Source organism: Lemur catta, chromosome 2, assembly GCF_020740605.2.
Source record: "Lemur catta isolate mLemCat1 chromosome 2, mLemCat1.pri, whole genome shotgun sequence".
Lineage (NCBI taxonomy): Eukaryota > Metazoa > Chordata > Mammalia > Primates > Lemuridae > Lemur > Lemur catta.
Window position 1 is genome coordinate 43,122,781 of NC_059129.1, and position 25,617 is coordinate 43,148,397.

The 25,617-nt window shown below is 47.1% G+C and overlaps 1 protein-coding gene across 3 annotated transcripts; it reads right to left on the reverse strand.

The window, feature by feature from the left end:
* Positions 1-5,252: 5,252 nt before the first annotated feature.
* LOC123631809 (HLA class II histocompatibility antigen, DO alpha chain) lies at positions 5,253-9,504 on the reverse strand. Of its 3 annotated transcripts, XM_045541807.1 has the most exons (5): positions 9,223-9,500; positions 7,785-8,033; positions 7,121-7,402; positions 6,889-7,024; positions 5,253-6,644 (listed from the first exon to the last, which is right to left on the reverse strand). In XM_045541807.1, the coding sequence occupies exons 1-5, from the start codon at positions 9,302-9,304 to the stop codon at positions 6,641-6,643; spliced, it is 753 nt and encodes a 250-aa protein (XP_045397763.1). In that variant the 5' UTR covers positions 9,305-9,500; the 3' UTR covers positions 5,253-6,640. The 3 variants fall into 3 exon arrangements, with proteins under 3 accessions (XP_045397763.1, XP_045397764.1, XP_045397762.1); XM_045541808.1 differs by having other exon boundaries at positions 6,889-7,402; positions 7,923-8,033; positions 9,223-9,504; XM_045541806.1 differs by having other exon boundaries at positions 6,889-7,402; positions 9,223-9,504.
* Positions 9,505-25,617: the final 16,113 nt, after the last annotated feature.

A 25,617-nucleotide genomic window follows, 5' to 3' on the forward strand; every position in this document is an offset into this window, starting at 1 on the left:
GTGTACCTGCAGCAGACGCTTACACTGAAGGCCTGAAGGCTGGAATAAAGGGCAACTGGGAATCTAACCAGGTCTCTCTCAAGAATGGTGCTGGCACTCTAGGGAAGAGGCGGCAGAAATGCCAGGGAGTCCCCTCGTTGGGAGGCCCTAGGCTTACCCAGATCTGGAGCCTCCATGTGAGGTGGAGTCGAACCACAAGATGGAGCCAAACCACAAACTTTTGGCAGCGGTACCCACGGTGAGAAGGGGGTTTGGAAGTGAATCTGCTCCTCTACTTGCAGGAGTACTTACTTGCTGGACGGCTTTCCAGGAGCAGAGGAGAAAGGGACACCTGAGAAAAGAGACCCCATTCAAGGAGAGGCACCGTTATCCGTCCACACAGATAAACAGGGTGACGTGACAGAGACTGGAGGTGGGTGGTTTATCTGGCCAAGTTGGACAGAGAAGCCTCTCTGAAGTGGGGACCACGTGAGTTGTGAGTGGATGATGAATTGGGGGCATCAGTGTTAAGATCTTGAGCAGGAGGATCCCAGGGGAAGATCGTGTGGCTGTCGCTTAATGTAAGAAGGAAGAGTGGAGGGAGGTGAGGTTGGAGAGACACGTAGTGCCCAATCATGCGGAGCCCTGTTAGCCAGTGAGGAATTCACACTGTATTTTTAAGCCAGAAAGTAAGTCTGAACAGGGGGACTGACATGAATGACACAGGTGGCAGGAGTAAAACCTCTTCAGTAATTACAATACCCAGTCACTTGTCAACCTCGCCCCATTTTCTTCTGTCTGTTCTTGCTGAAGCCTCAACAGGAGTGAGTTCCCCAAAGGGGGTGGAACCCCCTCATGTACATTTCCTGGTACTGCTGAGGTCGGACCCTGTGCGTCCTGCCTCGCGCCTCGCAGGCTGGTCTCCGTGCACGCGCTGGCAAGGACGCCGGCTCTAGCACTCTACAGACATTCCCAGCCACCTTCTTGCTGTTTGACCTTGGGCAAGTTAAGTAGCTTGAATCCTAGTTTCCTCCTCTGTAAAATGGAATCATTATATTTAACTTGAAAGTTGGCTGTAAGGAAGAAATGAAATAATGCATGTGTAGCAGAATAATGCTTTTCTTTTCTTTTTTTTTTTTTCCTTGTATATAGGTTTGTAACACAAGAAAATAGCAGATGTTACCTCCAAGGCCCTTCCTCGTCTGGCTTTGAGTTTCCCAAAGCCTGAAGTTCACTTGACACTATGCCAGGTGTCCCAGACATTGTACCAGGGAGGGAGTGAGACAAACGCCTTGAAGAGGCAGGAAGGCAAGGCAGAGAGGGGGCTTCTCCCAGACTGAAGAGGGCACCGCAGTCTGTGGGGCCTAAGAGAGCCCTGTTCCCTCGCAGCAGCCAAGGCAGGTCCGGGAGGGGGTGGAGCTTTGAGGGACGGGGAGAAGGTGACTGTGTGGTGCGTCTCTGCAGTCCTGCTCCCAGCGACTAGGGATCCATTCTCACCAAAGAGTCCCCTGCCCGAAGCCTGGAACAAAAGCAGAAGAGCTGCCACTTGGAAAGGACCACACAAGTTAAGACCCAGGCATGGCTGGAGTAAGCAGGCTGGACAATGCAGGAAGACAGAAGGGGCTTCTCCAAGGCCTCGGAACTGCCTCCGGACATAGACCCTTGGACCAACCATGAGGGAGGGAAGCCCCAATAATGACTGAGATTGAATTTAAAACCAGCCTCATGGATAAAGAGTAGGTTTTGAGTTGGAGTTAAGATTATTTAAAGATTTTTAAAAGAAATTTAGTATTTTTTTGCACTCTGTGCACTATTTTCTTGATTTTGTGGACCAAGATTCAAATCCAGTACACATGAAAAGCATTTATTTACCCCAAGGCCTGGCACATGACATGTGTTTGGTAAATGGTAGCCAATGTTAAAACCAGCTGCAGAGGCCAGGCGTGGTGGCTCACGCCTGTAATCCTAGCACTCTGGGAGGCTGAGGCAGGAGGATCCTTTGAGCTCAGGGGTTTGAGATCAGCCTGAGCAAGAGTGAGACCCTGTCTCTACTAAAAATAGAAAGAAATTAGCTGGACAACTAAAACTGTATAGAAAAAATTAGCCAGGCATAGTGGCTCATGCCTGTAGTCCTAGATACTCAGCAGGCTGAGGCAGGAGGATCGCTTGAGCCCAGGAGTTTGAGGTTGCTTTGAGCTAGGCTGACGCCATGACACTCTAGCCAGGGCAACAGTGTGAGTCTCAAAAAAAAAAAAAAAAAGCCAGCTACAAAGCAATGGGGGCAGACTGGATTTGAAACAAACAAAATTGAACTGAATAGAATTCTACAAGGATTTTAATGCCCATTATTTTCCAGGCAATATGACAGGTATTGGAAATATAAGACCCAGACTTCCCTTGCCCAAGAGAAACAGCTAAAGCAAAGGCAGACTTACACACTGTTAACTCTGGCACCTGGCAGGATGTGGCATATGCTGCAGTGGGAGAATGGGCAGCGTATTGGGTGTGGGATTGGGAAGGCTTCATAGAAGAAGTGACATTTAATCTGGCCCCCAGGAGAACTGGTAGAATTTTGATTGGTTGGCAGAGGAAGTCAGGCCCAGCACAGAGACAATGGTTGGGGGGGGGGGCAGTAAACTGAGAGTTTTTGTGACTTGGTATTGACTATTTTTCAGGGGGAGCTATTAATAGTAGAAATAAGGTTAAAATGGAACGTTGAGGACAGTTTGAAAAGGATCTTTACCCTGTAGGTGATGGAGCACCTATAAGAATTTAAAGCAGGATGAAGGGACAAAGAAAATATTCTACAAGCTTCCAGAGAGCAAAAAAAAAAACACCAGATCACATACAAAGTTTTATGACTCTGCATATCTTTTGGCTTGTCAGCAATACCACTAGGAACTAAGGAACTATGGAGACATGCCTAAAAATTCTGATGGAAATGATTTCCAACCTTGAATTTGATACCCATACAAGCTGTCACTAAAGTGTGAGAGTAAATACATGAAGTACATTTTATGCCATGCAGAGCATAGAAAGTCTGCCTTGCATGCGCGCTTTCTCAGGAAGCTAAAAGAGGATTGCCTTGCCAAAATAAGGCAGGCCACGAAAGGGTAATTAATGGGTACAAGAAACAGAAGATCCAACACAGAGGACAGGTAAATCCTGACAAGGATGGAAGAGCGATCCCAGGATGACAGCTGTGTCGTCGAGGGCAACTAGTTAAGATTGGAGCAGACAGAAGGCTCTGGGATTGTTTTCTCTGATGATGAATTTGACAGAATACCTGATGTGTCTGGTTGTATTGTGAGGAAATTTGTGATGCGTTAGCGATAGGTACAAATAAAACCAAGCAAAGGGAAAACTGGAAGGCGTCTAGGGAAGGAAGAGCAAGCTTGGTTCACCCTGCAGTTTGCCTTTGCATGGTCTTAATAATATAAACCCTGAACATTGACCGAGCCGACGTTACAATGCAGCTATATGAGAGGAAGTGGGGTGGGAAGTGGGTATGTATCTTCTTTGAGGATGAAAAAAATTAAAGTCCTCGTCTTCCATAGTGCAAAGTAAAGAGATAAAGGCTAAAGCTGAAAAATATAGACGTAGCAACACAAACATGTTATTTAGAGACAAGAGGTCAATACCAACAGGATCCCTTAAAACAGTTGAAAGTTATTGCGTGTGAGGGCGAGGACATGGCAGGAAAGGGGGCTGGAAGTTGGGGTTTCTGTAGCAAATCTTGTAGAACTATTTGACTCTTTAAACTGTGAACATAATGTAATTTTATTAAAAATTAAAATTGAAAGGAGAGTGGATGGGAAGAGGGGATCTGGAGGCAGCCCAGGCAGGACCCTCTCTCAGAGAGCACCACTGGGAGGAGCTCGTGGTGGGGGGAAGGGCTGGGTTATAGGACAGAGGGAAGATTTCGTGTTCTTATTATATGGGAGAGATGACATCTTTATCATCTGTAGGGAGGGGCCTGCAAAGAGGGAGAGTTTGAATATATAGAAGAGGAGGTGGCTATTGAAGGGCTATTGTTTTTTTTTTTTTCTGAGACAGGGTCTTTCTCTGTGGCCCAGGCTGGCATGCAGTGACACAAACATAGCTCACTGCAGCCTCAAACTCCTGGGCTCATGCGATCCTCCTGCCTCAGGCTCCCAAGTAGTTGGGACTACAGGCAAATGCCATCATGCCTAGCTAATTTTTTCTACTTTTTGTAGTGACAGGCTCACCATGTTGCCCAGGCTGGTCTTGAACTCCCGGCCTGAAGTGATTCTCCTATCTCAGCCTCCCAAAGTGCCGGGATTATAGGCTTGAGCCACTGTCCCCAGCCTGCACATCTATTCTAAAAGGGACTGAAGGGAGTCAGATCATGAATGCAGGAGAACAATTTTTTAAAATGAAACACTACCTTGAGACTAGAAGAAAAAAATGTGAGTCTACAGGGAGATGCATAAATATAAAAGATTTGGAATTGTTCCTAAAAGTTCTAGTGACTTCTGGGTAATATATGCATAGTGAAAAAAAAGCACACTTATTTTGATCAAAAGAAGAGACACTTTTAATGACTTTATTAAGCCTTAGGACAGAGATCAGAGAAACACCTTTCTAATGATGCAGCAAGTAAACTTTTAAGCAATAGATCCGCAGATGTCGGGGCATGCTGGGAACAGACATATCTTGGAGTGTCTTCTGAGAGCAAAACCATATTTCTTTCTCTGAAAACAACCTGACCGCTCACCCTAGAGTTGGGTGCTCAGCAGCCATGTTTATCCCATGAGGAAAGCTGTTATTTCCTTGTCCCCCTGCTCTGAGGACATAGGGCTGGGATGGACACCTGTGCTAAGTTTGGCCCATCACTTGTCACTTATTTTTCTAAGAATTTAAAATTCTGACTGAGACCTCTCTGCCGGTGGTGAGAGCTGAGAGGTATACACTCGGGTGCTGTAGGGTGAACGTGTTTGCTGAGGACAGTCAGTCCACAGAGGGAGAAGAATATGGGTAACATGCAGAGGGGTCTAGAGAACACGGACCATGTGGCCCGAGACAGTGCCGGGGGCAGCTCCAGGTCCCCGGGTTTTCCGGTTCCGAGCTCCGCTTCCCCGTGAGCCTGGCTGACCCATCCTTGGATTCTGTGCTGCCGGCCTATGTCTCTACTGTAAATACCCTCTACTTTGCATGTGGTCATTTTAAGAGGGTTTCTGTCACTAGCAAACAAAATCCTTGCCTAAGGCGATCCCCCCCCCCCCCCCCCCCCCCCCCCCCCCCCCCCGCTTCCGTCAGGTTCTCCCTGTCATTGATTTCTCCCAGCTTACTCTCTCTTGGGAAGTCCACCGAGTCCCCACCATTTCTTGGTTTCTTTTTTTTCCAGGACCAAATGGTTACAATTCAAACTCCCATCTATTCCCTACTTACTTGCATCTTGATTACCTTCGATGCCCTAACAGACCCAGGTTCTCTAGAAAGCTGTTCTGGTCCACCTCAGACCTCAGGGATCCCTCCTGCCAACAATCTCCAACAGCACCAGACTAAGCCAGTGGGTCCCAGTTCCCAGACCACAGCCGAGGTCCAGGATGGCCGCAGCAGAATCATCTGGAGCATGTTAAAAACTGCAGGCTCCCTGTTACTGCCCCTCCCGTCCCTGAGAGTCTACTGTAGTAGGTCTGGGTGAGGCCTGCACTTTCAAAAGGCTCCCAAGTGAGTCTTATGTACATTCCGGTTTGAAAACCACTTGTCTCTACCACTCATTTGGTACTTGACAAAACCACCTTGTATGGTTCCTTATCTCTTTGCGTGTTTTTAATTTTGTTCGCAGTAAACTAAAATCCTCCAGGCCACGTATTTAGAGAGTGTTGTGGTGGATCTCTCTTAGACCGCCCCTCTTCCCAGACGCCTCAACTCTGCCAGCCCCCTGCCTACGGTGATGGACACACTGCAGGAAGTAGCCATCTCAGCCCTGGACCTCTCTGTCATTCACGGGACTCTAGGGAATGTAGAAAAAGGAAGTGGCATCGTGGCTGGACACCAATGGCCTCTTCACACCACGCAAATCCAGACAGGAGTGGAACGCCATGAGCCTCCCCTTTCCCAGCACCCTTCACAGCCGTCCTTGCTTGAGAGAGGCACAGGGAACAGGATCCTCTGCAACCCTTTCAGGGCTAGTCTGAATCCAGGGCATATTTCATGAAGTGCATGTGAAATGGTAACACACAACGGGCCAAGTGGAGCAAGTCGCAGCTGGGCGGCCTGAGGATGGCTCCAGCCCCAGCACCATGCGGCCAGGCTTAGTGGTCACCACTCAGGGTCCCCTCTGCCAGCTCCCCACATCCCTCACACCCTGGGAGACCTGGCCAACACCTGGTATAAGGATAAGGCGAAAACACCATTAAAGAATTCAGTGCTGCTAGCCAGAGCTTTGGGTAGAGCCGGGATGTGTGTGTGTGTGTTGAAGGGGAAGGGGAGCTGGATGGTGCCCCACAAGTCCTGCCATGAGTGCTGCGGCCAGAAAGGAGGGGCCTATAGGACAGAGGTGGAGCCCGTTCGAAGGCAGCACAGTGGGATGCGCTAGTAGACTGCGGCACTGAGCACTGAGCACGCAGGGGCCGTCAGGAACCTGCCGGGAATCCGCAGGGTGTCTCCCACAATGTTTCTCTCAGAGAGGTCATTACCTAAAGTAGCAAAAACCATACGACCAAGGTTGTTCAAGCTCACGATGCCAGGATCCTATCTCTGAGTGCCCACCTCCCCCAAACCTCACTCCCTCACCCCACCTCTGCTTTTCTGCCCACTGCTGTCTGGATCGCCCTTCACTGACCCCTCTGCTCCCCACAGAATATCTCCTTCTCCACCCCTGTCCAGCTCAGAGTCATCCACTCTCCGCCTCCACCTCCCAGACTCCTGGGGCCTCTGTACCTGGGAGCACTGGACAGGCGTGTGCCTGTGATGATGAGGATGATGCCCACGAGGAAGCCCACCAGGCCCATGGCCAGGCCCAGGGCACAGAGCAGGGTCTCTGTGGCATCTGGCGGTGGGGTAGGCACCTGGGGCTCTGACAAAGAAAGGGGTGGGGGCACCAGGGTACAGGGAAGGGTTCTAGAGTAAAGGGACACAGGTCTGGGAGGGGTTTGGGGAGGGGGCTCCATACCCCAGTGCCTGAGGAGTGGCTCGTCCAGGCCCCAGTGCTCCACCCGGCAGTCATAGACGTCCTCGGCTGAGGGCACGAAGGTCAGGTAGTGGAACTTGCGGAACAAATGGTCAGGCTGGGAATAGAAGCTGGTCTGGGCCACCCCCTCGGTGACTGTTTGACCGTTGCGCAGCCAGGTGATATTGATCACAGGTGGGAAGATGTTGTCCACGATGCAGATGAGGACATTGGGCTGGCCCAGCTCCACTCGAGACTTGGGGATCACGGTCACCCTTGGAGGCACTAGGAGGAACAAGGCCCTGAGTCCCTTATGGCTGGCCTTGCTAGGACTGGGACTAAGGGACGGTTCCTCCTATCCAGCCATCTGCAGGCAGGAAATGCTCTGGGAGGGTGATCGCTGGGGCGGAGAGGAGGGAAACAGAGTTGGGGCACAAGGAGCTCCTATATCTGACTGGCCTCGGGTGGGAATGCAGGTCAGAGGCGTCATTCCTCAAGAAGGAAGAGGGTGCTGAAGGGGCCTGGGAAGACCCAGAGCCTCCTGGGAGAGAAAGGGGCACGGATTCTGAGAGAGCGTGTGGCACAGTGCATCACAGGCCTGGGAGGCGGGAAGACGCTTCTCTAGATGCCCCCTGCCTGACCGGGCGGCCGAGGGAGGGCCAGGTACCATTGGGGGCTCTGGTGCGGTTGGAGCGTTCCACCAGGACATCCAGGTGGGCTCTGATCATGGCGATGCTGGCCAGCCCACCCTGTGGGTCAAAGTGGGCAAAGTCGCCAAACGCAGGCAGACGCCACACGGCCTCACTTTTCTTCAGGTCCACAGAGAACAGCTGCTCCCCATCGAATTCATAGGTGAACTGGCCCGAGGCACCGTGAGACTGGTAGAAAGCTGGTCCATAAGAGCCCATGTGGTCAGCTGCATTGGGTGAGTTCAGAGTCAGGGAGAGAGAAGAAAATGCATTCATCTCATCCATCATATGGGATATATTGAGTCTCTGAGCCTGGGTCGCATCCCTGGTTCTATCTGGGGACAGAGTTCTATTCTGACACTGAGCTGGCCCTTGGAGAGCAGAAGGGAGAGGATAGAGGGGAAAAGACACATCCCGACACACGGCGGCAGCACAGAGACACGGGTGCAGGCTGGCATCTCAGGCTGGGAAGGGAAGAGGCTGTCTAAAATCAAGCTTGGGACTCCCGAAGTTAAATCTTGGCTGTGATCACCTGCTCTGGCTGTTACCGGGCCTTGTGTGTGAGGTGGTGGCCCTGCCGGGTGGGATGAGGAGGACATGGTTGCGAGCAGGAGCACAGTGGAGCTTTGCACAGAGATGCCGCACAGGTGCATGTGAGGGGGAACAGGCCACGACTGGCAGCAGTAAGAATTAAGATTTGTGACCCAGAGACCACAGGGGTAGAAAAGGCAGCCCAACGCATTGCAAGGAGGATAAGAAGTCAGAAGGTCAGGTTCACATCCCAACTCTTCCATCTCAGAGCATTACGACTGAAAGTGTCTCTTCCATAACTGAAGCCCAGTTTTTTGGAAATTAGGTGTTGAGTTTTAATCGGTAAGATTCCTGTGGAATTTTCTATGAAGTTATTTGTTCAGCAGTCACTGAGGACTACCGTGAGGGACCAGCGCAGTGCCAGGCCAGCGAAATAAAAGAAATGAATCGGCTGTGGACCCGTACAGCAGGAGCTGGTGTCCAGAGCAGAACAAAGGCGGGAGAACAGTTAACCGCGACCCACCGACATGGCCATAAATACTGCACCGGAGCTGGACTTGAGCAGGCACACTCCAGGCCAGGAGGTGGTGAAGAAATCAGGGTGCTGGGCACCGGTGGGGTGGAGGTTCGGGTCCCAGAACGAAGGGAGGAATGGGGGGAATCTGAACGTGAGCAAAGGCTGACTGAGCACTGGCTGCACTTACGTTTAGGTCCAGGACAGACGTGGTAGAGGTGAGGGGGTGTGGGAGTCTCTGGATGAAGGAAGTTGCCCACGACCCAGAGAAGGAGAGGGACAACCACCTTCTACACGGTCCCTCTTGTGTGACCCAGTTCCCTAAATCTCTGTCCCCCTTCGCCCAGCACCCCCCCAACCTCAACACTCACCCTTGATGGCCCCTGTTTCCTGGGGGCTCAGGAGAATCGCCAGGGTGTGGAGTCCCAGGACCAGCCTGGCTGGGAGGGCCATTGCCCTCTGGTGCTTTAACCGAGTAAGTCTTGGTCCCTGTGGGGAGTAAAGGAACAAGGCCAAGGTGAAGAAGAAGAAAACAGATTCTAGGAAGGGGAGACCCTGCTATCCTCAGCCAATCAGAGACATCCTCTGAGGTAACGCCTCTGTTGCTGGGCAAAGAAGGAGCGAGCCGGGCTGAGAAGGAGAGTCGGCGGGCCCAGGCGCGCCGCGTGCACCCCGGGCGCGCGGTCCGCAGAGCTGCAAAGGAAGCGTCTGCGTTGGAGGACGGGCGGCTCGGACCAGCTGCTCCTACACCCTCGAGAAGGCACCCGCTGCCGGGAGCGACAAGGCCACCGGAGCACCGCGCAGCTGAGCCCAACCAAAGCTTGTCGCTACCGACATCGACACCCGAGATGTAGGGAATCCCACTTTCCCGAAAAGTTTCTCCAGGCAAATTTGGAGTTCGAAAATGAAATAAATTTTATCAAGAAACTTTAAAAGGGAAATATTGGATACAGAGTAGATTTAAAAAAAAAAACAAAAACCTTAAAACCCTAAATCACTTTCAAAAAAAAATTCTTATTTTTCCTTGTGTAAGAAGAAACGAGTCGTTGCTGGAGCCGCGTCGTCCAAGGCGGGTGTGAGGGCGCAGGCGCGGGTCTCCGCCGCCGGCCGGCCCAGCACCCTGGTGGGGCTCAGCCAGTGGCAGGCACCGGGAGCACTTAGTCCCATTTCACATATACGCAAAGCTAACTGTCTATGTAGGTAAGAAGTCTGACCGAACATCTGAAGGCCATTTGTCAGAGACCACGAAGTAAGTGGCTTTCAGTTTGGAAGCGATCCAGGCAATCATCTGGGTCTGTGTTAAAAATCTATATTCCGGGATCCGGGCCGGTGAGGCCGGCAGGAAGGCGGCGCCCCCTCGACAGGGGTCCCCACTGGCTTTCAGTCGCCTCTGGTCGCTCCGATTCAGCCTCGGGGCCTTGAGTCTGGCGAAGAAGTGACCGCGGTGGCCGTGAGGTGCAGCGGCGCTGGCAAAGTGACCCAGGTGGAGAGGCGAAGGGGGCCGGTGGTGCCCCGGCCACAGCCCGCTCGGTGAAAGCTGCCTCCTATCCTTTCAGGCCCCTTCTGGGTGTTTCTTTGTGTCCGCCTAGGCCCTCTCCATACAGGCCTTTCCCCTTCCCCCTGTGGGGTAACCACTCCCTTCTTGTCATCCTTCCCGCGGCCTCAGACCGCAGCCCTGTCACTCCTGGAGGCACCGGCGCTGGCCTCTTTGCTCTGCCGCACAGACTGTGGTTAAGAAGTGCCAGTTATTTGGGGCAGCCTGGCAGTAATATCTGCATGCAGAAATATCGTTGTTGAACTAAATAGTCCTAGCTCTGCCACTAGGTCTTCGGCCTTAATGGTATTAGGCAATTATTACTGTACTGCTCAAGTAATAATTTATCTACCTGAAAAGCTGGTCAATTCTGTGGTATCAAATATCTTTTGTCTTTAGTTATAAAGCATGCGTGTGTAATCTGAAATTTGATGCTTAATTACATGTATGCTACATTTTCATTAGGTAAAGAGTTGTTAGAGTGAAACCATTTTCATTATAGTGGCAAGATTTCTTGATCCAGGTGGCACAAATTTCAGTTTATTTACAGTAACCTCTCCCACATCCAAAATAGTAGACAAAACATTGACAGTAGTGTTAATAAAGATATTTGTAATTTGGGCCTAGGTATTTGGGTTCAAATCATATGTCTTCAGTCTGTGATTTCTAAATTCCATTTGTAACAATTGCTTGTCTGACTTCCCAAAATGATTCCATTGTATAGATATTAACCAACTATTGGTTATCTTACATACCTCTTTTCAAAAATGTTCTGATGTGACCTGAACTGTAAATGTTAAATTTTAATAAAATAATAGTAGAGGTTGTTACTCCAGCCAGGCCAATCTCTTGATCGTGTTGTACTTATTTTTGCAGCTGGGCATTGAAACCTGGTATGTTTTATCTTAATAAGATATTAGAGAGTCAACTTGAGTCTATTGAATGTTTTATACAAAAGAAGTGTATTTGGTGTAATAAATAACAAGTATTGAAAACTAATAAACAAATACACATTCCTGGGTTCCATCTTGACCTAATGAGCTAGATTAGCCTTTCCAAGGTAGGGCCAGGGAGCCGTGTTTCCTGCGTGCTCCCTAGGCGATTCTTGGGCAGCCTGTGGACTGCCTTCTGGTAAAACTGCTCTGATGCTCTTTCCTCAATGAATACGGGATTCCTACACTGAATGGAGCAGATTTCAAATTAACAAACTACAGCTAGTAATGGATTTGGGTCGCACAGTTTATGGGAGCCAGAATCTTAGTTCTTTTTGTTTCCGTTCCCCAGGATCTAGAATAATGCCTAGTGCATAGTGGCTGCTCAGCAGTTATCTGTGCATGAATCATCTCCTCACTGCTTAGATCTTGCCCTGGTTTAGATTCCCCACCACCTCGATCTCTTCTCAAGTAGGGTGGGAGCTGGAGTCATGGGACGATGGGGCCATAGGTGGGTAAGTTATTCAAAACTCATGATAAAGAATGTTGCTTCTTGTTTAGTAACAATTGGGTGTTGGGTGTGTTTTATTTCAAAATATATGGAGATTTTAAAAATGTATGTTTTTGTTATTAACGTAAAACTTAATTGCATGCTAATGCAAGAACCTTGTCAGTATGATGAATCTTTTTTGAAGTTTATTGAATCTTATTTATGACTTGGAGTGTGGTCAATTTTTGTAAATGTTTTGCATGTGCTCTAATGAATTGGATGCAGAATTTTATACATGCACGTGTTTATTAAACCAAGCTTGTTGATTTTTGTCATTCTAATCTATTATATCTTTCCTTATTTTGGGACTGACCTATAAATAACTAAGAGTGGTGTAAAACCTTTACTATGACTGTAGGTTTTTCAATTTGTGCCTATTTTTCAATCAATTTTTGCCCTCTACACATTTAGCTTATTAGGTGCTTACTCTTTGGAATTATTATAGTCTGTGAATTGAGCAGCTTTCCAATTTGTTCTGACAGTCTTCCTTCCTTCCTTCTTTCCTTCTTTTCTTTCTTTTTTAGAAAGAGAGTCTCACTATGTGCCCAGGCTGCCTGGCTGGGCTCAGACTTCTGGCCTTCAGTGATCCTCCCACAGCTGGGATTACAGGCATGAGCCACTGCGTCCAGTGATGTCCTGACAGTCTTTCTGTCTTAAAGTCTGTCTCATCTGATGTTAATAAGCTCCACAACTGCCTTTGGGTATTTGTTTGCTTTCGTTTTTACTTTCTGTGTACTTTTTTTTTTTTTTTTTTTTGGAGACAGAATGTCGCTTTGTTGCCCTGGCTAGAGTAAGTTCTGTGGCATCAGCCTAGCTCACAGCAACCTCAAACTCCTGGGCTTAAGCAATCCTACTGCCTCAGCCTCCCGAGTAACTGGGACTACAGGCATGCGCCACCATGCCCGGCTAATTTTTTTTTTCTATATATATTTTAGTTGGCCAGATAATTTCTTTCTATTTTTAGTAGAGATGGGGTCTCGCTCTTGCTCAGGCTGGTCTCGAACTCCTGACCTCGAGCGATCCACCCACCTCGGCCTCCCAGAGTGCTAGGATTACAGGCATAAGCCACCGCGCCCGGCCTTTTTTTTTTTTTTTTTTTTTTTTTTGAGACAGAGTCTCACTCTGTTGCCTGGGCTAGAGTGCCGTGGCGTCAGCCTAGCTCACAGCAACCTCAGACTCCTGGGCTCAAGCGATCCTCCTGCCTCAGCCTCCCAAGTAGCTGGGACTACAGGCATGTGCCACCATGCCCAGCTAATTTGTTATATATATTTTTAGTTGTTCAGCTAATTTATTTCTATTTTTTAGTAGAGACAGCGTCTCGCTCTTGCTTAGGCTGGTCTTGAACTCCTGAGCTCAAATGATCTGCCCGCCTCGGCCTCCCAAGTGCTAGGATTACAGGCATGAGCCACTGCGCCTGGCCCTTTCTGTGTATTTTAGATGTAGCCCTTGTAAATGTCATAAAGATAGATTTTGTTTTTGATTCAATCTGACAATCTCTGTCTTCCAACTGGTGGTTCAGTACATGTATTAGTCAAAGTGAGCAAATTTGTTTCTACGGAAAACACTGAAGCCTCAGTGGTTTAACAAAACACATGTTTATTTTTTTATCCATGTGCAGTTCAAGGCAGGTGAACATTCTGTAGCTCTCTTCCAAAAAGTGACTCATGAACCCAGGCTAGCTCCATTTTGCATCTCCACTACTGCAAGGACCTTCACTTCCAGCTTTGCAGGTAGGAGAGAGATCCCAGGGAAGGCATATCTGTCCATATGGCTCTGGACCAGAAACTCTTTTTTTTTCTTTTTCTTTTTTAAGACAGAGTCTCGCTTTGTTGCCCTGGCTAGAGTGAGTGCCGTGGCATCCGCCTAGCTCACAGCAACCTCAAACTCCTGGGCTTAAGCGATCCTACTGCCTCAGCCTCCCGAGTAGCTGGGACTATAGGCATGCACCACCATGCCCGGCTAATTTTTTCTATATTTATATTTTTAGTTGGCCAGATAATTTCTTTCTATTTTTAGTAGAGACGGGGTCTCACTCTTGCTCAGGCTGGTCTTGAATTCCTGACCTCTAGTGATCCTCCCACCTCAGCCTCCCAGAGTGCTGGGATTACAGGCGTGAGCCACTGCACCTGGCCTCAGTATTTCTGTTTTTCAAGTTTTCTTGTTTAGTCCTCATTGTCTTTTTTTTTTAAGTGTTATTTATACCTTTCTTATCTTCCTTATAACTGAATAAGAACTTTAGCTTGCTTTCAAATCCATTCATATACTCTCTCTCTACTTCACCAATATGTTTGGTCAATATTACTTCCCATACCTTTTGGCACCCCCTGAAATTTTTTTCTCTAATTAGAATACTTCCTCCAGAAGTATTTTAAACATGAATATTTGTATGGCAAACCTTCTGAAGCCTTGTACACTTGAGAATTTTTCTTTTTTTTCTAAGAGAAGGGCTCTCACTATGTTCCCCAGGTTGGCCTTAAACTCCTAGGCTCAAGTGATCCTCCCACTTCGGCCTCTCAAAGTTCTGGGATTACAGGTGTTCGCCACTGCACCCAGCTGAGAATATTTTTATTATACCATCACTTTTGAATACATTTTAGTTGTGTATTAAATTCTAAGTTTTAAGTTTTTTCTCTTTAATATTTTAAATAATATCATCCTAATGTTTCTCTCAAATCCAGTGTCGAAGTTAGAAAATCTATCAGCTTTTCATGCTGGAATATTTTAGAATTTTCTCATTTCCTTTGATATTTAAAATTTTTGCTATATTGTATCTAAAGTTGGTTTTCTCTTGTCTTGTTGTAAGACATTGTGGGTCATCTCTATCTTTTAATTCTGGGAATTCATCTCTTTTATTTCTTTAACTGTTTTGTGCTATTTTTATTTTTTTTCTCTTTATGGAACTCATATTATCCATATTTGGAAAATTCTCTCTTCCATATCTGACTTTTCTTCTCTATTTTTAATTTTTTTATTCTTCTGTCTTTTGAGACTGTTCTTCAGTGTAGTCCTCCAATTTACTAATTAAACCACCATTAATGTGGTTTTTATTTCAACTGTTATATTTTTTCACACTCAGAACCTCTATATAGTTTTCCCTGTATTGCCTATTTTTTTCACATTATAATAGCTTCTCTTATTTTTTTAAATGTGCTTTTATGCTCATTTTAAATGGCTGGTCTATATTTTCTAATACTTCTTTTAAGGACACCTATGGTCCTGTTTGCTGTTTTTCTTTTGAGATGTGAGCACTTCCTAAGGGTCTTATTACTTTGACCCATGAGACCCATCTGTGTCAGTGTCATGTGTGTAAAGAGAAGAAAGGGCAGCCGGAGTCCTAGGCCGACACAGAACCACAGTTACTACCCTTTGGTGTCACCTCACTGAGGGGCACCTCAGGGTAAGGAGCACTGGGAGGTGCCCGTCCTCCCTGCTCTAGTCAGCCCCAGGGTTGGTAGCTGGGGTGGCAGAGGAGCCATGACTATGGCAGTCAGTTGTGATGGGCTGTCCCCAGCTCCTCCCACTCCAGAAGGATTTGGGCTCGGATTTTCTCCCCAACCCTCAACAGGCAGTCAGGATCTTGTCATTGGTTTTTGCAGGGTGGAGCAGGCAGTGATTGCTCAAGGCCAACCCTGGGAGTGGTGAGAGCAGACGGCCTCCAAGAACCTTCTCACACCCACGGCCAGCAACCCACCCACTAGTTCAAAAGACCTTTCAGTCTCACCAGACTTCCCCACTATTTTCTCTCTATGGTTTCTCCAGGATTGATTTTTAGGAGTGGGAACCCAAATCACATGCTAATTCATCCTGGCAGGAAGCAGGTCTCCCCATTATTTTCTTGTAATATTTATGTATGACCTACCTTCCCTCCCAGATAGAAATGCCCTATGAGAAGGGGTCACAGTTTACTGAGTCTTTGTTACACAATCTCCCTTCTCCCCTAAATGCTAGCACAGCATTAAATAATAAATACTTTAATTAAATAACAAATTAAAGTAAGTAAAGTGAATACCAGTGGCTCTAGGGAGAGACTTTCCAATACACATAGGCTCAACAAAAAGATGACTAAAGTCTCTTTTGAAAATGACACAAATTCAGTCACTCTAAATTTTCCAAAATGCTGATTTGGAGGTAAAGTTGTATCTATCATGTTCTCTGGAGCATGGCAAGTTGAAGTAGGTGTTAGGAGATATTATTCATCAAATAAATATTTATAGAACACCTACTATGTCTTGGACATTGTGTCTTGTCCTAGGAACACAGAGACGAGCAGGACACGGCCCCTTTCCTCTAGGACTGTGCTGCCCAATATGGTAGTCACCAGCCACTTGTGGCTATTGAGTACAAGATGAACTGTAAGTATAAAACACACTGGAATCTGAAGACGTGGTTAAATATATATATAATTTCATTAATAATTTTATATTAATTAATATCCAAGTGACAATATTTTGGATATATTTGGTTTAAATATATATTAATTTCACCTGTCTCATATTACTTTATTTTATTTTATTTTATTTGAGACAGAGTCTCACTCTGTTGCCCGAGCTAGAGTGCCGTGGCGTCAGCCTAGCTCACAGCAACCTCAAACTCCTGGGCTCAAGCAACCCTCCTGCCTCAGCCTCCCTAGTAGCGGGGACTACATGCGCTTGCTACGATGCCCAGCCAATTTTTCTATTTTTTGTAGAGACGGGGTCTCGCTCTTGCTCAGGCTGGTCCTGAACTCCTGAGCTCAAAGGATCCTCCCGCCTTGGTCTCCCAGAGCGCTGGGATCACAGGCGTGAGCCACCGCGCCCGGCCATATGACTTTTTTAAATATTGCTACTAGAACATTTGAAATTAAATATGTGGCTCCCATTATATTTCTGTTGGACATTGCCGCTCTGGTTGCTCTTCGCTGGCTACCAGTTGGCCATCTGCTCCTTTCCTGGGATTTTCAATTTAATCAGCTCATTTGCCAGGGTCTTGGGGTCCTGTCCTGTTACTACCTACACGTTCCACCAGAGGGTGTTCTTACCCTTCAGTTTTTCAGTTCTGGACCTTAGATCTAACTACTTCGTGTGTGCATACATTTATCTCCTGTCTCGGTCTGTTTTGTGGTTCTGCAGGTAGTACAAGAAGCATGGCGCCCGCACCTGCCCCGGCGCTGGCCTCAGGGCGCCTCCCCTGACGGCGCCAGGCTCGGGAGCAGCGTCGCGTGGCGAGGAGGGAAGCAGGCGAGGAGGCGGGGCACGGCTCTTCTTAACCGCAGGGCACCGAGCCCTTCGTGAGCGACCCGCCCCCGACCCAAACTCCTCCCACCAGGCCCCACCTCCAACACTAGGGGTCAAATTTCAATATGAGATTTGCAAGGGACAAATATCCAAACTACATCACTGCTTTTGATTTATTTTGCTTTAAGCACGGTGCTAGGCTCTAAGAGTACAGTTATGGTTTCTGCCATCAAGGATCTATCATGGAGAGCTGTACACAGAACTAAATATGATGTGAAAAAAAGAAAAAAAGTCACTATGTCAATGTGCTGTAACTTTCTGGGCTGATCTTTTCCTTGGTAATCAATTAAGTAGTTTCAAGTGCCCAGCCCATATATCTGCAAGAAGTCAAGTGGTCCAGCGCTCTCACCAGAGCTTCTGAGCATTCCTGGAGAGAGAAGCGAAGCAAGTGTGCCATATATGCCAGGAAGTCGATGTCAGCTCTTGCCCCAGCCTCCTTCCCTGGGCAAGATGTCATGGCCATTTGAGGGCAGCTCCCTACCACAGCAGGTTTCTTATTTGGCATCACCATTGGAGCTCTGGACTGCTGCCCTTTGGCTGGGAGCCGCTCACGTCCCTTAGGACTTTGCCCTCCCGTCTCCTGACTTCTCTAAATCCCAGAGCCTCGACCTCTATCTCCAGGGAAGACACTGCAAATTCTACGCTAAAATCACTCTTCCTTTGTATCTGTAGATAGTTCAAAATTTACACCCTCAAACTCATTTGTGAAAAGAAAAGTAACTTTAAAAATATACAACTGATCTCATTACACTCTGGAGCAACAATTCCAAATGATGGTAGAAAAACCTCTAAACTGGTCATTTAAAGGAATAGATGCAGCTCTTCCCGTTTAAAAGTCATTTTTGGAAAACATCATTTCTTTTTTGGGAAAGGCTGAGTCTTTCGTGGTTTCTCCTCCTTCTTCTTCTTCCCTCTTTCGGGAATGACATCCTAGGAGTTCCACCTTTGCCTCAGTTGCCAAAGTTTCTGTGGCTGCTCTAATCTGTGATCAGTTCTCCCTGGCAAAAGTGGCAGAGCCCGGACACTTTCCCTGCCGATGGGCCCTGGGGTGGCTCCGCTGTAGCTGCATGTCCCTCAGCTCCTGTTGCCACTTGATTTCGGGCCCCTGTGGTTGGGGCTGTGGCCCTTGGCTCCAGGCCAATTCTACCCTCTCCATGGCCACCCTGAAAATCAATTCGCTGAAGGTCAACTGGCTAAAAATCAACCTACCAGAGTGCCAACTAGTCAGATATTAATCGACCAAATCATCAATTTTCCAATTTGCTAAAAACTTGATTCTTTATAAGGTTTGTCATCTTATATTGAATTGAATGATTTTAACAGCTTTTGAAGATTTCTGAAAAATTTTAGTTAATTTTTTTTTTGTCTTCACAGAAGCTTTTAATGTTTAGTTTCTCAGATGTTGAGAATACCAGAAGATGATAATGGTGGAAGTTTTTTAATCTTCCCAAGCGTCCTCACAAAAACAGAGGCAGCAGTCAGAGTAGCAAACGAAAATAGACACAGACAATGTCTTTAGCAAACTCGGGACAAGGCATCCCCTGAAACCGCAGAATAAGAGTGGTAGGTCCGGGCGGCCACGCAGGACCCTGTGGGCTCTGGCGCCGTGTGGAGGTAGCAGAGTGATGAGAAGGGAGACTTCTGGTGTTTGTAAGATCTCAGGAACACAGAAACGACCAAGGCACACCCACCTCCAAAAAGAGGGGATCCCAGTCTAAAAGGAGTCCTTGGCAAGGAGCTCTAAGAACCAAGCCTTTTGGAATTTCAGAAACTCCTTTTTCTCTACCAATGTCTGATTTTCAAGACTGTGACTTTGATAGAGCTGTCAGTATTGTTCTGGAATCTTGTTTCTCTTTGTCATTCTGTGATAAAAATCCTAATTTCCCCCAAGACAATTAATATCTTCGAGTGAATAGGCAGGCATAAGGTCACATGCAAAGAAGTATGAAAAGAAAACATGAAGACCTTTAGTAAATTAATATATATGTGTGTGTGTATATATATATATATATATTTTTTTTTTTTTTTTTGAGACAGAGTCTCACTCTGTTGCCCGGGCTAGAGTGCCGTGGCGTCAACCTAGCTCACAGCAACCTCGAACTCCTGGGCTCAAGCGATCCTCCTGCCTCAGCCTTCCGAGTAGCTGGGACTACAGGCATGTGCCACCATGCCCGGCTAATTTTTTGTATATATATTTTTAGTTGTTCAGCTAATTTCTTTCTATTTTTAGTAGAGACAGGGACTCGCTCTCGCTCAGGCTGGTCTCAAACTCCTGAGCTCAAGTGATCCTCCCGCTTCGGCCTCCCAGAGTGCTAGGATTACAGGTGTGAGCCACCACTCCCGGCCAGTAAATTAATATTTTTATAATAAAGTATATCCCCATACACTGCACAGAAGCATGTAGCTTCTCTCTTTACTAGCTTTGAGTATTTCATTCATAATGATAAGGCACACTAATGTGATTTCCTAAATCAAAGGTCAATTTTCTCCTTGAGATTAATTGCATCTCTAGAACATGAAAGCAGCTTGCTGTAAGAATAAATTGTTATGTAACAGAGAAAAGGTAATTATTAATTCCACCCTAGGTGGGAGAGGTTAGGGAGAGAAGATGACATTTAAACTGTGCCTTGCAGGATAAATAAGAGTTCACTGAAGCAGAGAAGAGGAGGGGAGCAAGGCAAGGAGAGCGCGGCCTGGGCGGCAGGCGGGGACTGTCCAGCCAGCGGCGACTGTGGGGTGGCCAATGTAAATGAAGGGCTGGAGGAGGCGGGGCTTGAAAAACAGGCTGGTGTCAAACTGAAAAGCCCCAGAGGTCATGCTGATGGAGTCATGACTTATCTACAATTGATGGGAAGCAGGCACAGTGTTTTGGAGCCAGGTGAAAGCAGGAAGAACATTGAATTGATAGAAAGAGAAGAGAAGTAGCAAACCATTTAATTAATTGATTGATCAATTAATTATCTCAATCTCCTTGTGGCTATTCCAAACCTTATCACTCTCCTCACCCTCCACATGCAATCCTACATATCAGCAGAAATCCTTGCCTCCTACTTCACCCAGAAAATTGATCAGGCACCCCTCCATCAGCCACGTTCCGTCCATTCTGAGACCCTGGCTTCTCCTGTTCCCTCAAGTCTCAGAGGCTGTGGGGCTCTTGCTGCTCTGGCTTAGCCCTAACCCTAACTTTCCAGCTGCACCCTCGGTCACCGCACTCCTGCCTCTGGGAGCTTGCTTCAACCCTCCTCCCTCTGTCTCCGTGAACTCTCACCAGTCCCTCTGTGCCAGGCCCTTCCCCTCAGTTTAAAATTTAGGCTCAAATCTTGCTTGTCCTCAGTGCTCTTCTCGTCCTCTCTCTCTTTACTGTTCTGATGTTACTACAGAGAACTCTGCACTCCCCATGCTCCCTCTTTCTCACCTCCCACATATTCTCAGCCCCACCACAGTTCGACTTCCTTATCCATTAAATCTTCAATGGGACACGGTATTAATTGCTGAGGTCACCAAATCTTTATCTTAGTGGATTTTTCTGCTGCTTTCATCACAGTTGGTCACTCCACCTTTTAGAAATCTCTCCTTATTTGGCTTTCAAGACATCACGCTCTTCTGGTTTTCTTGGTACCATTCAGATCATTTGTTCTGGGGCTTCTGCTCCTCTGAGAACCCATAAGAGCAGGTTTTCTCCAGGGACTGTCCCCAGATAACAATTCCTCCTTGGTCAAACATTCTCCCTTGCAGCCTCAATTCTCAGCCACCTAATTATATCCAACATAGTGCAGTACAATCCATGGCATCTACTCAGTGCTTAACAGCTGTCACATCCCTTCTTCCCTCCAAACCACACAAAGCTCAGGCCCTTTGAATACAGTGACCTGGTCTTCTCACTATTAATGGGGAGCAAACGCTAACCGTTCCATCCCCCGTCCTTAGGGCCATAATGTCATCTTTCTCCATATCTTGTCTTTCTCTAACATGTATCCTCGTTTCCACTTTGGCTCTCTTTATCTGATCAAAATTAAAACTTAAAAGAGGCCAGGTGGGGTGGCTCACGCCTGTAATCCTAGCACTCTGTGAGGCGGGAGGATCTCTTGAGCCCAGGAGTTCAAGACCAGCCTGAGCAAGAGCGAGACCCCATCTCTACGAAAAAATAGAAAAAAATTAGCTGGGTGTGGTGGTGTGAGCCTGTAGTTCCAACTACTCAGGAAGCTGAGGCAGGAGGATCGCTTGAGCCGAGGAGTTTGAGGTTGCAGTGAGCTATGATGATGCCACGGCACTCTAGCCTGGGCAGCAGAGCAAGACTCTGTCTCGAAGAAACCCAAAAACCAAAACAAAAATACGCTTAAAAGATATTTCAATGTCTTTGTGTAACAGCTAATCTATTACAAAATATTTGTATTCTTAGTTGTGTAGTTTTATTATGCAATCACAAACGTTTTACACATTTGATCTCTCTCAAAACCAAAAATCAGTTTTAAACATTGCTTTTTACCTATATGTGGCGCTTGCTGGATGAAAACAAGTAAGAAAAAAGCAGTCTACTTGCACCCAAACAGTGCCCTCCCCTGAGGCCTGCCCTGCTACCAGGCCCTTCTTGGGAACTCCTCTGCCAGACACAAGTGACACTCCTGCATTCACACTGCCCATTGGCCCCCGAGGGAATAGAAAAAGTTCTCCGTGGAGAAGTAGGTGCTTACCCCAGAAATATCCTTCCATGAGGCCGTTTCTGTTCTGCTTTCACTGTCCTGCCACATGCAAAGTGGCCCAGAAAACAGCAGCCCCTCCCTGGAACTCTTTCTTCCTTTTCTCCTGCTCCCCAGAAAGTTTTGCAAGGAAACAGATCTCCTCCTTTCTTGGTAGAAATTATGTCTATTATTGTTTCTAAGTTTTTAACTTTTTTTGTTTATGTAGCTCTCATTCTAAGAGACAGCCTCCCTGAGGGGGTTAGAAAGCTGTATGTTTGTAAATAATCAGACACAGACCAAAGAAAAGGAGGAGCTGGCCGCAGAGCCCAGAGGGCGTCATTACTGGTTAAATCCCAGGGTGATTCATTGCTACTCCTCTGCAAGAGAAGTGTGACCCTCTGGTGACCCTCAGAAACAAGGAAAGAGGAATTATGGAGGGGACTTAGAGGCAATGCAGTCTCTTTAGCTGGATGGGGCTGCGTAGCTTCCCTCTCAGGGCTCGCAGCTCAGTGTAGGCTGGGCAGCCTCCCACGAGGCCACCCAGGCTGTGAGGTCCCCAGAGAACCTCAAACACCTCACTAACGGTTGAGCCAGTCTTAGCAACTGGGGGGAAGACGTTGCTGCCAACAAAATGAACAGATCTGAGAAACTCAGGCCAGGCGGGAAAGGGGGACTTCAGGGCTGAACGTTAAGCAGACTGCTGCCCAGGCAGGTGACAGCAAGGACCAGCAGAGTCCGAAGAGCTCTTGGAGACAGAAGAAGCATCAAGGGTGTGGTGATAGTCGAAGGACAAGGTAGAACTTCAGGGGACAAATCCATAAGGCTTCTAAGAGAAAAAGTACATAGATGTCAGCATGAATTAGCCTAAAAGCCAAGGGGAAGTTCGGTGGGACTGAGATATCTTCTTCACATAAGTAGCCACGAGGTCAGCCTGGGGTGGGATGACTCTCACTTCCAGAGGACTTGGGAAGTAGGTTTTGGCAGAGAGTCAGGCTGGGACCAGCTATAAAGGCTTTGCCAATCTGACTCGACTTCAGGAAAATGAGGGCAGGAAGCTGATGCTAATTGGCACTGGCCCCCGTGTTCTCTACCCAAAACTGAGAGCCCTGGGGTTGAGGAGGGAATCTTACCAGGGCCCATGAATGGTTTGAGAAATGCAGAGGGTGAAATGTGCAAGTTTTTTTTCATATGTCATCTCAAAGTGCAGTGTGTCTGGAGTATGGTGCATCTGTAGGACATGGGGAGATGAGGCTGAGGAGAGGCTATAGAAGTCCTGCAGAGCCAGGCTTAGGATTTGGGCCTTTGCCGGCAATGGGAGACGGTGAAGGTTTTTGGGAGGAGATGAAATGGTCAAGGTTGTGTTCTAGGACTATTAACCTGGCACTAATACATTGAGTGAATGAATTGGATCTGAGAGAGGCAGGATGGTTAAGGGAAGGGTAAGAGCAGCCTTAGCCAACTGCTATATAGAACAACATAGGAAGATCAGAAATGCTGAATTTGATACAATAATTGTCACAAAAGGCTTTTGCTTTTGTAATGCACTTACACTTTTCAATGTGCTTTTCCATCCACCACGTCACTTGGTTTCTTCGGTTTTACCTTCCAAGTCATCCTCCTCCTGACCTTGTCCATGCCAACACTCAGGCCCTGGGGTGTGCCCACTGCTCCAGCAGTGCCCCTGCTTCTCGTCCCAAGTCCCGGAGAAGATGTAGGAAGATGACAAAGCACTAGAAACAAACTAAAACAATCTAGGGAATGCGATGATCACTGAGAAAGGAATGAAAGATATCCACTGTAGACAGCGCGCATGACACAAGTCTATAAACTTGGAAAATTTCAAACTACATGAGTCTTGTTCACCAAATCCTGAAACACACAACAGGGAGAGTCCTTCAAACTTTGAAGAAGGCAAGTTTGGGATAAATAAAAGGGAGCACTCTTTCATGCCAAGGCTATGGGGTCTTCTTAACCCCAAAGTGAAATGTGTAAATTCTCAGAGCATGAACATTTATTTCTATAAGGGTGGCAGCACCTTGAAGGACTACTAAGGGAGCTCAAGGACATCTGCAGACTGTTTAAACTTGTGAAGTTATTGTGGGGAAATCTTCTGTCCTCCTACACTTTGTTCCTGCTTAAAGAGAGAAACTCTGCTTAGAGCAAAATCCGTGGGGGCGATTTTGCCCCACAGGGGATATTTGGCAATGTCTGCAAACACTTTTGGTTGTCACGCTGGGAAGGGGGGCACTACTGGGATCTAGTGGGTGAAGGCCTGGGATGCTGCTAAACCTCCTCCTATGCACAGGACAGCTCCTGCCACAAAGGATTATTCACCCCAAAGTTTCGGTAGTGCTGAGGTTGAGAAGCCCTGGCTTGGGGCCTTGCTCCTGCTCTAAAGTGTTTGCACATTTAATTATTGCAAGGACTAACCCACTTTTGAGGACTGAATTGTGTCCCTCCCCACAACCCCAAATTCATATGTTGAAGCCTTAACCCTTAGTGTGACTGTATTTGGATATAGGACCTTTAAATAGATAATTAAGATGCAATGAGGTCATCAAAATGGGACCCTAACCAATGGGACTGGTGTCCTTACAAGAAGAGGAAGAGACAGACACCGGGAGTGAGAATGTATGAAGAGGCTGTGTGAGGACACAGAGAAAAGGTGGTCATGTTAAAGCCAAGGAGAGAGTCCTAAGAATGAAATCTACCCACTGGCACCTTGATCTTGGACTTTCAGCATCCAGAACCGTGAGAAAATAAGTTGCTGTAGTTCAAGCCACCCAGCCTGTGGTATGCTGTACGGTGGCCCTGGCCGACTAATCCAACCTCTGTCACTTATGTGTCAGCTCTTCCTCATTCAGTAAGTTTCCATTAAAAACTAAATGCTGATACATACGTCCACTCTAGGAGCTGTGGCATTGGTTACTTTGTCTTGTTTTTATCTACTTGATGGCATGCCATGGGTTTTCTTGAATATCTGCTCTGACTGGGGGCTTTGCTGACTGCTTTCTGATGTGAAACAGCAGCTCTGAGCCTATGACTACCTCATTTTCCCCAACCAGAGTGGATGTATGTATCAGCATCTAGTTTTTAATGGCTAGCTATCACCCCTTCTCCTCCTTTCCCCACCGGCCCTGAGCAACAACTAATCTATTTCCATCTGGACATTTTGTATGAATGGAATCATATAAATAAATGAATCAGATAAATCATATGTGATATTTTGTGGCTGACTTCTTTCACTTGGCATAATGTTTTCAAGATTCATCACTGTTCTAGTCAGTATTAGTTTGTCATTCCTTCTTACGGAAGAATAATATTCCCTAGTATATATGCTGAGTGTATATATAGATTTTGTTGTCTTCCTTTAAAGAGTGTTGGGCTTTGTTTTAAGGTTTGTTAGAAAGGGTCTTGAGTGGCCTCTACTCTATGGGACATTTTAGCCCTGAGCGACCAGCCAGGACTGTTACCTGCGGCTGGTCAATACTCAAATGCCTTCTAGCCCTGTGTGAGCTTTGGGAATTCTGTTTACCTCTCCCTGGGCACTCTTTGCCTGGACTCAGAGAATTTTACTCACTGCAGACACACCTTAGTATTCAGCAATGACTCGAAGTACCACTGTGCTGATTTCCAGAATTCTTCCTTTATTTAAATATGTCTTCCGTCTCTCTGGAACTCTGCCCATGGTTTCCAGTACCCTTGACTTCCTTGACTCTCCAACTTGGTGGGACCACCTTGCTCTACTTGGGACCCCCTCCACGATTGGCCTTTTCAGAATGTGCCTCCAGACAGAAC